Here is a 17,536-nt window from a genome sequence, read left to right on the forward strand (position 1 = left end):
CAACAGAGGGCTCAGATCCCACTGTCTGCCATTGACGTGTGTTTGTAACTGCTTAATGTGTGTGTTTCTAACCGTGTGTTACAGATGAGACAGAGTATGAGTACAGTGGCAGTGAGGAAGAGGAGGAGGAACGGGACATGGGGGAGCCAAGGTAGGGGGCCTGTGTTTTTTTTTTCTGTGCTTGTGCATGCGTCTTTGCTTCCAAATGAGATTTACGCTCATCAACCTTCCCTCTCCTATCTCTTCTCTCATTGGTCCTTGTCCAGCTCCATCATCAACATCCCTGGGGAGTCGACGTTGAGGCGGGACTTCCTGCGGCTGCAGCTGGCCAATAAGGAGCGTTCTGAGGCTCTGAGGCGGCAGCAGTTAGAGCAACAGCAGAATGAGGAACACAAACGCCTCCTGTTGGCAGAGCGACAGAAACGCATAGAGGAGCAGAAAGAACAGAGGAGGAGACTGGAGGAGGTAGAGCGCTGTTGGGAAGACCAGCATGATCTATGATGCGCACCTGAACTGTACTCTGCTGCCTCAGATCCTTTCTGTTCACGTTGCATTTTCCAGCACAGCTCAGCTTGATAACATATCTGGTGCCAGCTTTGAAAACCTATATAAAAAGACGCTGACCCTATACCATTCATTCTCTCCCTTTTTTTCTGTCTCTCTCCCTCCCTCCATCTCTCTCTTTCTCCAACAGCAACAGCGTAGGGAGCGTGAGATGAGGAAGCAGCAGGAGAGAGAACAGAGGAGACGCTATGAAGAGATGGAACAACTACGGAGAGATGAGGAGAGGAGGCACGCGGAGAGAGAACAGGTACACACACAGGTAACAAACACTCAGGCGCGCACACACCCACACTCTCTCTCTCTCACACATCAACTAGGATTCACCCCATTCTGCCAGAGCTCTTTTGCAGACCAGATATATACTTAACATAGACCAGTCATGAGGCTGACATTTAGGTTGTTATGAGGCCAGGTGTAATAAGGGTCTGGGTCAAGGATCTGGATGGTTCTGCTTCACTAATGTTCCTCTTTCACTCCATGTAATTCTCACTCTCTAAAACATCTTGTTTTTCAATCTTACACACTCGATTCAATACTAAATACTAAGTCTCTTTTTTTGGTAATGCCGTTCTCTTTTCTTACTGCTCTCTCTCTCACCCTCTCTCTCTCTCTCTTTTCTCCCTCTCTTATCACATCTCCTCTCTTCTATGTTGGTTTTAATCTTTACTTCTGGTTCTTTCTCTCTTTCAACAAATCTCCTTAATCTGTCCGTGTACAACCTCTCACTCTTTCTCTTTGTCCCTCCTCTTTTCTCTCCTTTCTCCTCCTCTCTTTACGTCACTCTATTTCTGCCTCCTCCGACTGCTCTGATGACTCACATGGCTGCTCTCCTACTGCTCTGATTGGCTGATATCCTGGCTGTCTGGCCTGTGATTGGTTAGGAGTATATCCGTAGGCAGCTGGAGGAGGAGCAAAGACAGCTGGAGATTCTACAGCAACAACTACTCCAGGAGCAGGCTCTACTGATGGTAACCTCTCACCCTTGATCTCTCATCCCTGAGTCCTCAGCCTATCACTGCTCACTCAGTGGTGTATCCAGAACATTTTAAATGGGGTGGCCAAGGTGGGGCACAGACCCAGTTTAGGGGGGCCATAACATTTTGAACCTTGATCAATGCGAGGTGGATTTCTTCCAATATAATTAGGATGGTTCAACACCAGTGGAGGCTGCTGCCTTGAAATACTGATGAGGACAGACTGCAAAGCTTGTTTGAAAAACTGTCTAAGACAAATCATTTGAACCTAAAACATTTATTAACGGCATTTATAGTAAAATATTATGGGGAATGGGGTAAGGAAAGTTCGTCTAGGGAGTAGCAGTGCAGGACAGGCTCATCATGGACGGTGATGAAGAAGAGCTCAGCTCTTCCACTTATGACAGGGCCGTGGGCCTCCCTCTAGACATGCCACTTCTTCACTATGGCTATCTAGCTCTCTACTACTCCACATCTCCGTGTAGCCTCCACAACAACCCCATAGCTCTCTACTCCTACTCCACATCTCCGTGTAGCCTCCACAACAACCCCATAGCTCTCTACTACTCCACATCTCCGTGTAGCCTCCACAACAACCCCATAGCTCTCTACTCCTACTCCACATCTCCGTGTAGCCTCCACAACAACCCCATAGCTCTCTACTCCTACTCCACATCTCCGTGTAGCCTCCACAACAACCCCATAGCTCTCTACTACTCCACATCTCCGTGTAGCCTCCACAACAACCCCATAGCTCTCTACTCCTACTCCACATCTCCGTGTAGCCTCCACAACAACCCCATAGCTCTCTACTCCTACTCCACATCTCCGTGTAGCCTCCACAACAACCCCATAGCTCTCTACTCCTACTCCACATCTCCGTGTAGCCTCCACAACAACCCCATAGCTCTCTACTCCTACTCCACATCTCCGTGTAGCCTCCACAACAACCCCATAGCTCTCTACTACTCCACATCTCCGTGTAGCCTCCACAACAACCCCATAGCTCTCTACTCCTACTCCACATCTCCGTGTAGCCTCCACAACAACCCCATAGCTCTCTACTCCTACTCCACATCTCCGTGTAGCCTCCACAACAACCCCATAGCTCTCTACTCCTACTCCACATCTCCGTGTAGCCTCCACAACAACCCCATAGCTCTCTACTACTCCACATCTCCGTGTAGCCTCCACAACAACCCCATAGCTCTCTACTCCTACTCCACATCTCCGTGTAGCCTCCACAACAACCCCATAGCTCTCTACTCCTACTCCACATCTCCGTGTAGCCTCCACAACAACCCCATAGCTCTCTACTCCTACTCCACATCTCCGTGTAGCCTCCACAACAACCCCATAGCTCTCTACTCCTACTCCACATCTCCGTGTAGCCTCCACAACAACCCCATAGCTCTCTACTCCTACTCCACATCTCCGTGTAGCCTCCACAACAACCCCATAGCTCTCTACTCCTACTCCACATCTCCGTGTAGCCTCCACAACAACCCCATAGCTCTCTACTCCTACTCCACATCTCCGTGTAGCCTCCACAACAACCCCATAGCTCTCTACTCCTACTCCACATCTCCGTGTAGCCCCCACAACAACCCCATAGCTCTCTACTCCTACTCCACATCTCCGTGTAGCCTCCACAACAACCCCATAGCTCTCTACTCCTACTCCACATCTCCGTGTAGCCTCCACAACAACCCCATAGCTCTCTACTCCTACTCCACATCTCCGTGTAGCCTCCACAACAACCCCATAGCTCTCTACTCCTACTCCACATCTCCGTGTAGCCTCCACAACAACCCCATAGCTCTCTACTCCTACTCCACATCTCCGTGTAGCCTCCACAACAACCCCATAGCTCTCTTGTGGCGCCAGCATATACATTGTGTCGTTGCGTTCCTCTCCTTGTAAACCGTGTGTGTGTGTGTATCTACAGGAGTACAAGCGTAAGCAGATGGAGGAGCAGCGGCAGGCTGAGCGTCTCCAGAGACAGCTGCAGCAGGAGAGAGCCTACCTGGTGTCCTTACAGCAGCAGCAGCAGGAGCCACGGCCACAAGACAACAAACAGCTGTACCACTACAAAGACACAGCCCCCAATAACGACAAACCTGCCTGGGCCAAGGAGGTACTGTTGATACACACAGCACTTGTGCACGGGTTCAGTTCATGTGGTTGCACCAGCAGTGTACTTTGCAACATTGACATCGTCTCCTACGATGATCTCTCTTTCTCGCTTCCAAAAGCAGGATTGATGTTTTCTGAAGAATCGGAGCCCTGTAGCATTGCTATGTCTGAACGTTAAGATATCTGACAACGTCTCTCTCTTACTCAGACACACAGCGTCTCCGTCATGGACAGATCCTCTACTGGTTTATGTGTTTGAAACGTCTTCTTCGGGTTCTGCCATGGTAATGTGTGTGTGAACTGACAGTATGTCCACCTGTATGTGTGTGTGATGTTCTGTATGGCGCCCCCTGTCTCTAGGTGATGCGTCGAGCCCAGAGTAACTCCCCTCGTATACCTCCCAAGAAGCACCACTCCTTTAACCTGCCTGGAGACACCAGCCTATCACACCTCCTCCTGCTCCCTGGTTACAAACCCCGCTCCCGCCCCCCCTCCTACCCTGCCCAATCAAGTCACTCCAAGGAGAGGCTCCTCCAATTTGAAGGCAATAATGTGACTGTTCCGTGTATACGTGTGTCCTGCGCCTCTGATCCTGCCCCTGACTTCCCTTATCCAATCCTGCATCATCCTGAGGCCAGAAGGAGGAGCCCTGAGGGAAGAGTCCAGGAGTCTAGGGGGAGGAGTCCAGGTCGACTGGTCAGTCAGGGAGACATACCCACTTCCTGTTTGTCTAACACACTTCCTCCCCCTCTCTCTCTCCAGAGGTGGACTAACATTACTCGACTGGTGTGTCTGGGGAAGCTCTCTCTTTTCCTTCCCTCCTTCTTTTCCTTCCCTCCTTTCTTCTGGACGTGACTTTCCTGTCCCTATTAACAATTTTCTCTTCCCTTGCACCAGGAGATGGACTCCTGAAAAAACCTTGCCTGGAATGTTCTATGTTCTAGAATGGTGGCTGGTGTTTTCTAGAACAACTTTTTTACCCCTATGTTCTGGAATGGTGCCTGGCATCTTTTAGAATGGTCATAGATGTACTTTCAGAGACTAACAGACTTGTCATTTCTAGATTATCGTCTGTAACTGTGCTATGAACCCCTTCCTCCCATCTCGCTCTTCCTCTAGTCTTTACACCCGACTGATCGGTCTCCTTCAGAATCTCAGCTCTTCAAACGGAATGTTTTAGTCTGCTTCATGTTCAGGCACCAGGCTTCTCCCAGGGACACACTGCAGCTCCTGATTTAGCCTGATCCAGGCCACACGCCACCAGGCTTGCCCCCTTGTGGCCACACACCACCAGGCTTGCCCCCCAGTGGCCACTGTGGGCTGATGTAGGCCAGCCGTGGCTATATCTGTCTCAACACACATGGGTGTATCTGCTTCCCTATGGACACACATACACCGGCACACACACACACACACACATACACCGGCACGTACACACACACATGCACACTGTAGTCAAGTTTGTCTCTGGGCTTGTCCTCCATGGTAACGGCTCTGAGGGAAACTGGAGGTTTGACACACGTCACACAAGACACACAAACATACATTGATAAATCTGTCACTGACGGCCAATATAAATGATTGTGCTCTAACTTTGTGTGCGCTTGTATGTGCGGGTGTGTGTGTGTGTGTGGCAGGTGGAAGAGCGTTCCAAGCTGAACAGACAGAGTTCTCCAGCGCTGCAACATAAAGTGTCCAACCGTATCTCTGATCCATCCCTGCCCCCCCGCTCAGAGTCGTTCAGCAGCGGGGGCATACAGCAGGCCCGAACACCCCCCATGCACCGCCCCGTAGAACCACAGGTGTGTGTGTGTGGGGGAGTGGGCGTGTGTGGGTGCATGTGTACAGTATATGTAGGTGCACGTTTACCCTTTATGATGTTTGTTTCTCCTCCTTTCATTTTTCCTTTCCCTCCCCCTCTACTTTCCTTACCTCCTTCCCCTCTCCCCTCCCCCTCAACTTTCCTTACCTCCTTCCCCTCTCCCCTCCCCCTCTACTTTCCTCACCTTCTTCCCCTCTACCCTCCCCCTCTACTTTCCTTACCTCCTTCCCCTCTCCCCTCCCCCTCTACTTTCCTCACCTCCTTCCCCTCCCCTCTACTTTCCTCACCTCCTTCCCCTCCCCCTCTACTTTCCTCCCCTCCTTCCCCTCTCCCCTCCCCCTCTACATTCCTTACCTCCTTCCCCTCTACTTTCCTCACCTCCTTCCCCTCCCCCCCTCTACTTTCCTTACCTCCTTCCCCTCTCCCCCTCTACTTTCCTCACCTCCTTCCCCTCTCCCCTCCCCCTCTACTTTCCTCACCTCTTTCCCCTCTCCCCTCCCCCTCTACTTTACTTACCTCCTTCCCCTCTCCCCTCCCCCAATACTTACCTCCTTCCCCTCTCCCCTCCCCCTCTACTTTCCTCACCTCTTTCCCCTCTCCCCTCCCCCTCTACTTTACTTACCTCCTTCCCCTCTCCCCTCCCCCAATACTTACCTCCTTCCCCTCTCCTCTCCCCCTCTACTTTCCTCACCTCCTTCCCCTCTCCTCCGGCTCCTCCTCTTTTCCTCCTCTACACCTGCTCCTCTACCTGCCTGGTCCTGATGTATGATCCTGCTCCTCTATCTGCCTGGTCCTGATGTATGATCCTGCTCCTCTATCTGCCTGGTCCTGATGTATGATCCTGCTCCTCTACCTGCCTGGTGCTGATGTATGATCCTGCTCCTCTACCTGCCTGGTGCTGATGTATGATCCTGCTCCTCTACCTGCCTGGTGCTGATGTATGATCCTGCTCCTCTACCTGCCTGGTGCTGATGTATGATCCTGCTCCTCTACCTGCCTGGTGCTGATGTATGATCCTGCTCCTCTACCTGCCTGGTGCTGATGTATGATCCTGCTCCTCTACTGCCTGGTCCTGATGTATGATCCTGCTCCTCTACCTGCCTGGTGCTGATCTATGATCCTGCTCCTCTGGTCTTTTATGGTCTGGTCCTGGTCTGGTCTTGTCAGATGGCCCACCTGGTGCAGGTGAAGTCCCATGGTCTGTCTGGGTCCCAGTCTCTCCACGACCCTTCAGGGGTCACAGGCCTGTCCCCCTCCCCATCCTCCGGCCGCCCCCCCATGCCCCGCCAGAACTCTGACCCTACCTCAGACACCCCTCCTTCTATACCTCTCCCCCGCCTCGCTCCCCCCCTTGACAAACTGGACCGCAGCTCCTGGCTACGAACGGACCTAGACCTACCTCCTAAGGTCTGCATGACAATGTCTGTTTGTCTGTGGCTGGAATGCAATGTCTCAGAACTTTTGGGGCCCCTTACGATTGTTAGGACATCTACTTTGTGCATGACACAAGTAATTTTTCCAACAATTGTTTAGACAGATTATTTCACTTTTCACTGTATCACAATTCCAGTGGGTCAGAAGTTTACATACACTAAGTCAACTGTGCCTTTAAACAGCTCGGAAAATTCCAGAAAATGATGTCATAGCTTTAGAAGCTTCTGATAGGCTAATTGACATAATTTGAGTCAATTGGAGGTGTTCCTGTGGATGTATTTCAAGGCCTACCTTCAAACTCAGTGCCTCTTTGCTTGACATCATGGGAAAATCTAAAGAAATCAGCCAAGACCTCAGAAAAAAAAATTGTAGACCTCCACAAGTCTGGTTCATCCTTGGAAGCAATTTCCAAATGGCTGAAGGTATCACGTTCATCTGTACAAACAATAGTATGCAAGTATTTAACACCATGGGTCCACGCAGCCATCATACCGCTCAGGAAGGAGACGCGTTCTGTCTCCTAGAGATGAACGTACTTTGGTGTGAAAAGTGCAAATCAATCCCAGAACAACAGCGAAGGGCCTTGTGAAGATGCTGGAGGAAACGGGTACAAAAGTATCTATATCCACAGTAAAACGAGTCCTATATCGACGTAACCTGAAAGGCCTCTCAGCATGGAAGAAGCCACTGCTCCAATACCGCCATAAAAAAGCCAGACTACGGTTTGCAACTGCACATGGGGACAAAGATCATACTTTTTGGAGAAATGTCCTCTGGTCTGATGAAACAAAAATAGAACTGTTTGGCCATAATGACCATCGTTATATTTGAAGGAAAAAGTGGGAGGCTTGCAAGCCGAGGAACACCATCCCTACCGCGAACTACGGCTGTGGCAGCATCATGTTGTGGGGGTGCTTTGCTGCAGGAGGTACTGGTGCACTTCACAAAATAGATGGCATCATGAGGGAGTAGAATTATATGGATATATTGAAGCAACATTTCAAGACATCAGTCAGGAAGTTAGAGCTTGGTTGCAAATGGACAATGACCCCAAGCATACTTCCAAATTTGTGGCAAAATGGCTTAAGGACAACAAAGTCATGGTATTGGAGTGGCCATCACAAAGCCCTGACCTCAATCCCATAGAACATTTGTGGGCAGAACTGAAAAAGCGTGTGCAAGCAAGCAGGCCAACAAACCTGACTCAGTTACACCAGCTCTGTCAGGAGGAATGGGCCAACATTCACCCAACTTATTGTGGGAAGCTTGTGGAAGGCTACCTGATACGCTTTACCCCAAGTTAAACAACTTAAGGCAATGCTACCAAATACTATTTGAGTGTATGTAAACTTCTGACCCACTGGGAATGTGATGAAAGATATGAAAAGCTGAAATAAATCATTCTCTCTACTATTATTCTGACATTTCACATTCTTCAAATAAAGTGGTGATCCTAACTGACCTAAGACAGGGAATTTTTACTCTGATTAAATGTCAGGAATTGTGAAAAACTGAGTTTAAATGTATTTGGCTAAGGTGTATGTAAACTTCTGACTTCAACTGTACATACAGTTTAGCAAACTTAGTGTGCGATTGAGAATACAGTATATGATCTACTCAGACACTCTGTGTCCCACTTAGACCTTTTCTAACTGATTTTTATTGGTTGTCTCTGTGTGTGTTTAAAAAAAAAAAAATTACTATCGTTGTGGGGACTAGAAGTCCTCACAAGGATAGTAAAACAAGTAAAATTCAGACAAATTTTGCCGGTCCCCACAAGAAAAAGGCTATTTCAGGATTAGAATTAGGGTTAGGGGTTAGAGAAAATAGGGTTTTGAAGGAGAATCAATTGTTTGGTCCTCACAAGGATAGTAAAACAAATGTGTGTGTGTGTGTGTGTGTGTGTGTGTGTGTGTGGGTGTGTGTGTGTGTGTGTGTGTGTGTAGGTGCCCCAGAGGACCACGTCTATCTCTCCAGCCCTGGTCAGGAAGAACTCTCCTGGGAACGGACCTGGGGGCCTTGCTCCTAAAGCTGGAGCACACCTGATACGGGCCAGGTACACAGACATATATACTATACACACACTCCATGTTCCTTTGTGAATCAGGCAGTTTAATGTTGTTTGTGTGTGTTGCTGTAGTAACCCAGACCTGCGGAGGACTGATGTCCCAATGGAAACTCCCCTGAAGAGGAAGAGCAGTGGCAGCTCCTCCAGCTCCTCTACCCCTTCCTCCAAGGGGGGCAGCAACGAAAGAGGTACACACACACACACACACCACCACACACAGATTCCCATGTGTGTTACTATAAATATTTCAACCCTTAACACTATACAGTCAGAGAGAAGATGTGATTTGTTGACTATTTAGTGAGCAGAATGTGATCGGTTGACAGGTGCAAATCAAGCGGAGGGTTCTGGGGCACCGGCCCAGGAGACCAAAGAAGAAAACAGAGATGTGACGCTGACACGACCTAGCAGGCCCGCGGTAAGTGCAGACACACAGAGAAAAAACACAACCCATTCTCTTCTCTGAACTAACCAATACGTGTCTCATCTCTCTCATCTTCTCTCGTCTCTGTCCCTCCCACATTCCTTTTTTATTCTCTCCCTCCTCTTTCCTCTCTCTGCATTTCTCTCCAACCTCTTTAGAGCTATAAGAGAGCTGTAGATGAGGTTAGTGGCATTTCTCCTCACCCTTTCTCCATCTCTCTCACCCATTCACTTCCTAGCTCTTTCACTCATTCACTCACTCAGGTATTTACTCACTCTCCACCCCCCCATCTAGGGCTGTTGCGGTGACCGTATTACCACCATACCGGCAGTCATGAGTCATGACTGCAGTAAAATTGAGTCACGGTAATCTCCTCTTTTGCACTCAGGACATGCGTTGTTAGTACCCAACTCACTAATGACCGTCAGGTCCTAATGGTCCGGTCGCAGTGCTTGAGGCGTCACTACAGACCTGGGTTCGATCCCAGACTGTGTCACAACCGGCCGTGACCGGAAGTCCCATAGGGCGGCGCACAATTGGCCCAGTGACGTCTGGGCTAGGGGAGGGTTTGGCCGTGGGGGGCTTTACTTGGCTCATCGCGTTCTAGCGACTCCTTGTGACGGGGCGGGCGCCTGCAGGCTGACTTCGGTCGTCAGTTGAACAGCACATTGTTGCAGCGGGCTTCCGGGTTAAGCGGGCTGGTGTTAAGAAGCACTGTTTGGTGGGTCATGTATCGGAGGACGGATGACTCGACCTTCGCCTTTCCCAAACCCATTGGGGAGTTGCAGCGATGAGACAAGATCGTAATTCGATCGCAATTGGATATCACGAAATTGTTGAGAAAAAGGGGGTAAGAAATATACATACATACATACATACATACATACATACATACATACATACATACATACATACATACATACATACAGTACCAATCAAAAGTTTGGACACCTACTCATTCCAGGGTTTTTCTTTATTTTTACTATTTTCTACATTGTAGAATAGTAGTGAAGACGTCAAAACTATGAAATAACACATATGGAATCATGTAGTAACCAAAAAAGTGTTAAACAAATTAAAATATATTTGAGATTCTTCAAATAGCCACCCTTTGCCTTGATGACAGCTTTGCACACTCTTGGCATTCTCTCAACCAGCTTCATGAGGTAGTCACCTGGAATGCATTTCAATTAACAGGTGTGCCTTCTTAAAAGTTAATTTGTGGAATTTCTTTCCTTAATGCGTTTGAGCCAATCAGTTGTGTTGTGACAAGGTAGGGTTGGTATACAGAAGATAGCCCTATTGCACTTGCAAAAACCATCAAGTGCTATGATGAAACTGGCTCTCATGAGGACCATCACAGGAATGGAAGTCCCAGAGTTACTTCTGCTGCAGAGGGTAAGTTCATTAGAGTTACCAGACTCAGAAATTGCAGCCCAAATAAATGCTTCACAGAGTTCAAGTTCAGACACATCTCAACAATCAACTGTTCAGAGGAGACTGTGTGAATCAGACCTTCATGGTCGAATTTCTGCAAAGAAACCACTACTGAAGGACACCAATAAGAAGAAGAGACTTGCTTGTGCCAAGAAACACGAGCAATGGACATTAGACCGGTGGAAATCTGTCCTTTGGTCTGATGAGTCCAAATTGGAGATTTTTGGTTCCAACCGTTGTGTCTTTGTGAGATGCAGAGTAGGTGAACAGATGATCTCAGCATTTGTGTTTCCCACCGTGAAGCATGGAGGAGGAGGTGTGATGGTGTGCTTTGCTGGTAACACTCTCAGTGATTTTATTTAGAATTCAAGGCACACTTAAACAACATGGCTACTACAGCATTATGCACCGATATACCATCCCTTCTGATTTGCGCTTAGTGGGACTATAATTTGTTTTTGAACAGGACAATGACCCAACACACCTCCAGGCTGTGTAAGGGCTATTTTACCAAGAAGGAGAGTGATGGAGTGCTGCATCAGATGACCTGGCCTCCGCCATCACCCGACCTCAACCTAATTGAGATGGTTTGGGATGAGTTGGACTGGAAAAGCAGCCAACAAGTGATCAGCATATGTTGAAACTCATTCAAGACTGTTGGAAAATCATTCCAGTTGTAGCTGGTTGAGATGATGCCAAGCGTGTGTAAAGTTGTCATCATGTCAACTTTGAAGAATCTCAAATATAAAATATATTTTGATTTGTTTAACACTTTTTTGGTTACTACATGATTCCATATGTGTTATTTCATAGTTGTGATGTCTTCACTATTATTCTACAATGTAGAAAATAGTAAAAATAAAGAAAAACCCTTGAATGAGTAGGTGTGTCCAAACATTTGACTGGTACTGTACATAAAAAAAACCTCTCCTACTGTGATTGATCAATCTGAATAAATGACTTCAAACTGGTTGAAACTGAGTGAAAAACATGGTCTTTGTGGATGTTGTTTAAAAGCATAACAACGAAATGGACAGCGCTTTCAAAGGTGATGATTAATTCAAAACACCCATACGCATATTAGAGCTGATGCATAGGCCTATATGTGAGCCCAAGCCCATTAAAATGATGATTGTTCCATTATACAAGACATAGTCTTACAAGACATAGCCCCTGTCTGTCTGTGTGGTGCGAGTGTTTGTCTATCGCTCTGTATGTAGCCAGTTGATTTGATAACCTTCTTGTGGTTTGACAGAAATACTTTCCCCAAAACCTTCTCAATTAAAGGTTAACTGTAAAGTAGGCTTAATTGGCAGGAGTATATCATAATTATATAATTTGTATATTATATGTTATTTGCAGACTTTACCATGAAATGAGCAGCAGCAGTACAGAACCATCACTAGACCAGCACATTAGATGGCACATTCCTCACTCGCTAGATGTGCAATTAAAGAGGAATTACACTCAATCTAAATCTGTTATTTCAGACCCCCAATAAATTGTCTTCTGATGTGATTCAAGCGCTGTTATGGACTCAGAACATCCAATTTCGTTGTTTCTCTGTGAGCAATTGTAATTTTGAGAGTAAAATAAAAATCTAAAACCAGGAAAATTAAAACCGAAAACATAATTTGGGAAAATATGACAGAGATTATATAGGGCCCCCCCTTAGAGTTGTTTATTAACCAATATTTTACCAGGTGTATTGACAGAAAACAGTGTACAAGACAAAGTAGTGCACTAAGGAGCTGAGGAAGATTTGCAGGGGAGAAGAGTGTGCCTATTTGAAAGCTAGAAAACAATAAGTAGCTCGCGACATGTTTAATTTTTTAAAAGTAGCTCTCGTGCTAGAAAAGGTTGGAGAACCCTGGTCTATCGCATATTACGCACGGCAGAAAAACATTGAAAAAATTGCTGAATTAAGTTGTCTTTGGTGCATAATTGGTCTAGCTTATACTCATAAATTGAACATATTCTAGTTATCGCCTTTCAGTGTGGAATCTATTAGTGTGCTTACTGGATGGACTGGTTACCTTGTGCTATGCTCCAAACTTTATATCCATGAGTCTGGGAGAGAACGTATAGGCCTAGGCAATGCTTTTAGTTCATTGATTGTACAGGGCAGCTTACAGAATGTTAGCCTATAGTCAATATGTATTTCATTTTAAATAGCCTAGTAATAAGGTATTTTCATAATAGATTGACCCATTACCTTTTAACTACGGAATATCTCACCGTGCGTTTCCATCTCCTTCCCTCTCACCTTCATTCTGTTCTCGAGTGTGCAGAGAGAGGAGCTGTTAACAGTTTAATAAAATATTTTTTGTGAAAACATGCTACTATTGATGTTCCCCAACATATTTCACGTGGTTTCCCAAAATAAGCACTAGATGGCTGCAGGAACAGGGTTGGAGAGCCCATGGCATACAGAGCACTAGATGGCTGCAGGAACAGGGTTGGAGAGCCCATGCCATACAGAGCACTAGATGGCTGCAGGAACAGGGTTGGAGAGCCCATGCCATACAGAGCACTAGATGGCTGCAGGAACAGGGTTGGAGAGCCCATGCCATACAGAGCACTAGATGGCTGCAGGAACAGGGTTGAAGAGCCCATGCCATATAGAGCACTAGATCAAATTTATTTATAAAGCCCTTCTTACATCAGCTGATATCTCAAAGTGCTGTACAGAAACCCAGCCTAAAACCCCAAACAGCAAGCAATGCAGGTGTAGAAGCACAGTGGCTAGGAAAAACTCCCTAGAAAGGCCAGAACCTAGGAAGAAACCTAGAGACGAACCAGGCTATGAGGGGTGGCCAGTCCTCTTCTGGCTGTGCCGGGTGGAGATTATAACAGCACATGGCCAAGATGTTCATAGATGACCAGCAGGGTCAGATAATAGTAATCACAGTGGTTGTCGAGAGTGCAACAGGTCAGCACCTCAGGAGTAAAGGTCAGTTGGATTTTCGTAGCCGATAACCCTAGATAGCTGCAGGAACAGGGTTGGAGAGCCCATGGCATACAGTTTGGGAGGAATATCACTTGTCGCCCAGCGAGAGGCTGCATGGTCCTCCAACAGTGGTTGATGCCTGGAGTGAAATAACCAGAATAGCCTGCATGATTGAAAAACGAACAGGCCATAAAATCGGCCTCCATTTGCTATTCGAGTGCATACTGCTGTCGTCTTTTTGCCCCCTGTCCTTGTTCCTGCCCATTTCATAATGGGCCATTCTAAATCGAAACCAATTTTACATATTAGTAAAGACAATATTTAATTGAGAATAGTCTGATGGGTGAAAATATGATCACTTGGTGAGAGAACAGCGTGAGCAGCCGGAGGCAAAGAATGGAAGGCAAGCTTTTTTTTGTGACTTTCTCAAATCATCAATAGCCAGACGCATCATGCAGCCCATATGTATTTTGATTTCTAAGATATTCTAAGGTTTGTATCATTCACAAATAAAGTTGGCAAATAAGTCTATATAACGTATAGGACCTGTTTCAAATTATCACTTATACTCTCAACAAAGCCACTTCATATGCACACTCGCTCCGGAATGGGAAATTATACTTTCTATTTTATTCAGCTAAGTTATTATATTACTTACTATAAAATCATATAATATATAATAATGGCACAGGACTTATAAGCATATCTTGTCAGCTAAATGAACAAGTCTACAGCCTATGGCATAACGCACAGCCAGATAACATACAGTAGACCAACTCATATTCTGTTCTTCTGAAATACACTGAACAAAAATAGAAACGCAACATGTAAAAGTGTTGGTCTGATGTTTCATGAGCTGAAATAAAAGATTCCCGAAATTGTCCATGTTGACCCCCCCCCCCCCCCCCCCCCTTTGTTTAGGGACACATTATTCAATTTCTGTTAGTCACATGTCTGTGGAACTTGTTCAGTTTATGTCTCAGTTGTTGAATCTTATGTTCATACAAATATTTACCCCATGTTAAGTTTGCTGAAAATAAACGCAGTTGACAGTGAGAGGATGTTTCTTTTTTTGCTGAGTTTATCTGTATTCCCAGTCAAGGTGCACCTGTGTAATGATCGTGCTGTTTAATCAGCTTCTTGATATGCATCACCTGTCAGGTGGATGGATTATCTTGGCAAAGGAGAAATGCTCACTAATAGGGATATAAACAAATTTGTGCATTTATTAGACTTTTCTTTTAATGTAGATGTTCCAAAGGCACACATCGGCGGCTTGTATGCGTGAAGGAATGGAAATGCTAAACATGTTTTTTAAATAACGGTCAATTAACGTAAGACTGGCAGTCTTTTGCATGACAAACGGCTGACAAAATGTCATAACCGCCACAGCCTTATCTCTCTCTCTCTCTCTCTCTCTCAAAATCTTTCTCTTAGAGTACAAAGGTTTGTGTATCCCTGCAGTAGTTATAGCTTCATTCTTACATCTCTCTCTCTCTCCCCTTTTCTCTCTCTTATTGCCTCTCTTTCTCACTCTCTCTCTTTCTATATTTTCTCTCCCCCTCTATCATCCAGGAGGAGTTGGTAAGATATCTATTGATCCCCATGTGCACGCTCATATCCACACTGTCCCCTCTTTTCACATGCACGCCCAGGGCCGGATTAAGAAATCATAGGCCCCGAGGCTTATTTTTTTTTTTTTATAGCCCCCCCCCTTTACCCCTTCCCGGCACACAAATCATTTGGTGTAAACAAGTCTGTGCACCAAGATGCAATTCGATGCGTGGTAAATTTACTGTTGAAGAGTAATACCCTTTATAAATAAAGCCATACTAACGTTTGCCATGTGGCATAGGCTATTAATTGAGCAGAGGTGTTTTTAGGATTTCCTAACGAGATTACAGAAGACATTGACTGAACATTTTTTAATACCACACAAATGACAGAAATGAGTGGCTACTCTGACACTGACAAACTGAGATCAATCTGGTCTTTAATTTAAACAAACAATAGCCCAGGTCAATGAAGTGACACAGATTGTACAATATTAGGAGGCAATATACATTACCAGTCAAAAGTTTGGGCACACCTACTCATTCAAGGGTTTTTCTTAATTTTTACTATTTTCTACATTGTAGAATAATAGTGAAGACATCAAAACTAGGAAATAACACATATGGAATCGGGTAGTAACCAAAAAAGTGTTAAACAAATCAAAATATATTTTATATTTGAGATTCTTCAAATTAGCCACCCTTTGCCTTGATGACAGCTTTGCATACTCTTGGCATTCTCTCAACCAGCTTCATGAGGTAGTCACCTGGAATGCATTTCAATTAACAGGTGTGCTTTGTTAAAAGTGAATTTGTGGAATTTCTTTTCTTAACCTTTCTGGCGCAGGCGTTCCGCTAGCGACCCACCTCGACAACATCCGGTGAAATTGCAGTGCGCCAAATTCAAAATACAGAAATAGTCATAATAAACATTCATAAAAAAATACAAGTGTTATACATTGGCTTAAAGATTAACTTCTTGTTAGTCCAGCCGCTTTCTCAGATTTCAAAAAGGCTTTATGGCGAAAGCATACCAGGCTATTATCTGGGGACAGCGCCCCGCTTACAAAAGCATACAAACATTTTACAACCAAGTAAAGGAATTACAAAAGTCAGAAATAGCAATAAAATTAATCACTTAGCTTTAAAGATCTTCACATGGTTGCAGTCACGAGTCCCAGCTACACAATAAATGTTCATTTTGTTCGATAAAGTCCCTCTTTATATCCCAAAAACTCTGTTTTGTTGGCGCGTTTTGTTCAGTAATCCACTGGCTCAAAGGCGGTCAAAACATGCAGACGAATACATCCTAATAATACCGGTAAAGTTCATTGAAACATGTCAAACGATGTTTATAATTATTCCTCAGGTTGTCAATTGTCTAAATAAACGATAATATTTCAACCGGACAATGGCGTATTCAATAGAAAGGAAAAACAACAAGGGCGTGCACTCGGTCACGCGCACAAACCAGCACTGCATGATTCTACTGTCCACTGACAGAAAGGTCTCATTCTTCTTCATTTTTCAGAAAACAAGCCTGAAACAATGTCTAAAGACTGTTGACATCTAGTGGAAGCCATAGGAACGGCAATCTGGGTCCTAACCCATTAGATACTCTATAGGCATTCAATTGAAAATACCCACATCAAAAAAATCCCACTTCCTGGATGGATTTTCCTCAGGTTTTTGCCTGCCATATCAGTTATGTTATACTCACAGACATTAGTTTAACATCTATGGGCTAGGTGGGACGTTAGCGTCCCACTCTATTCAACAGCCAGTGGAATCACGTGGCGCGAAATACAAATACCTCAAAAATAAAATTATTTCAATATTTCAATCATACGACTATTTTACACCATTTCAAAGATAAGACTCTCGTTAATCTAACCACATTGTCCGATTTCAAAAAGGCTTTACAGCGAAAGCAAAACATTAGATTATGTTATGAGAGTACATGGACACAAATAACCACACAGCCATTTTTCAAGCAAGCATATGTCACAAAAACCCAAAACACAGCTAAATGCAGCACTAACCTTTTGATGATCTTCATCAGATGACACTCCTAGGACATTATGTTATACAATACATGCATGTTTTGTTCAATCAAGTTCATATTTATATCAAACAGCTTTTTACATTGGCGTGTGATGTTCAGAAATTGTATT

At 45.3% G+C, this 17,536-nt stretch overlaps 1 protein-coding gene across 14 annotated transcripts in view; it reads left to right on the plus strand.

Annotated features, from left to right (window-relative positions):
* Positions 1 to 17,536, plus strand: part of LOC106578374 (TRAF2 and NCK-interacting protein kinase) — a 61,220-nt gene that overhangs the window by 17,730 nt on the left and 25,954 nt on the right. For 3 of the 14 annotated variants that reach the window (XM_045702028.2, XM_014157099.3, XM_045702024.2), the window contains exons 11-22: positions 85 to 151; positions 267 to 465; positions 695 to 823; positions 1,446 to 1,532; positions 3,487 to 3,675; positions 4,035 to 4,370; positions 5,312 to 5,476; positions 6,664 to 6,903; positions 8,877 to 8,986; positions 9,071 to 9,186; positions 9,325 to 9,416; positions 9,581 to 9,604. In XM_045702028.2, coding sequence (XP_045557984.1) covers positions 85 to 151; positions 267 to 465; positions 695 to 823; positions 1,446 to 1,532; positions 3,487 to 3,675; positions 4,035 to 4,370; positions 5,312 to 5,476; positions 6,664 to 6,903; positions 8,877 to 8,986; positions 9,071 to 9,186; positions 9,325 to 9,416; positions 9,581 to 9,604 — 1,754 coding nt within the window. The remainder of the gene's footprint in view (positions 1 to 84; positions 152 to 266; positions 466 to 694; positions 824 to 1,445; positions 1,533 to 3,486; positions 3,676 to 4,034; positions 4,371 to 5,311; positions 5,477 to 6,663; positions 6,904 to 8,876; positions 8,987 to 9,070; positions 9,187 to 9,324; positions 9,417 to 9,580; positions 9,605 to 17,536) is intronic. The other 11 variants (XM_045702021.2, XM_045702022.2, XM_045702023.2 and 8 more) reach the window with 11 other exon arrangements.

This window comes from Salmo salar, chromosome 19, assembly GCF_965601325.2.
Source record: "Salmo salar chromosome 19, fSalSal1, whole genome shotgun sequence".
Lineage (NCBI taxonomy): Eukaryota > Metazoa > Chordata > Actinopteri > Salmoniformes > Salmonidae > Salmo > Salmo salar.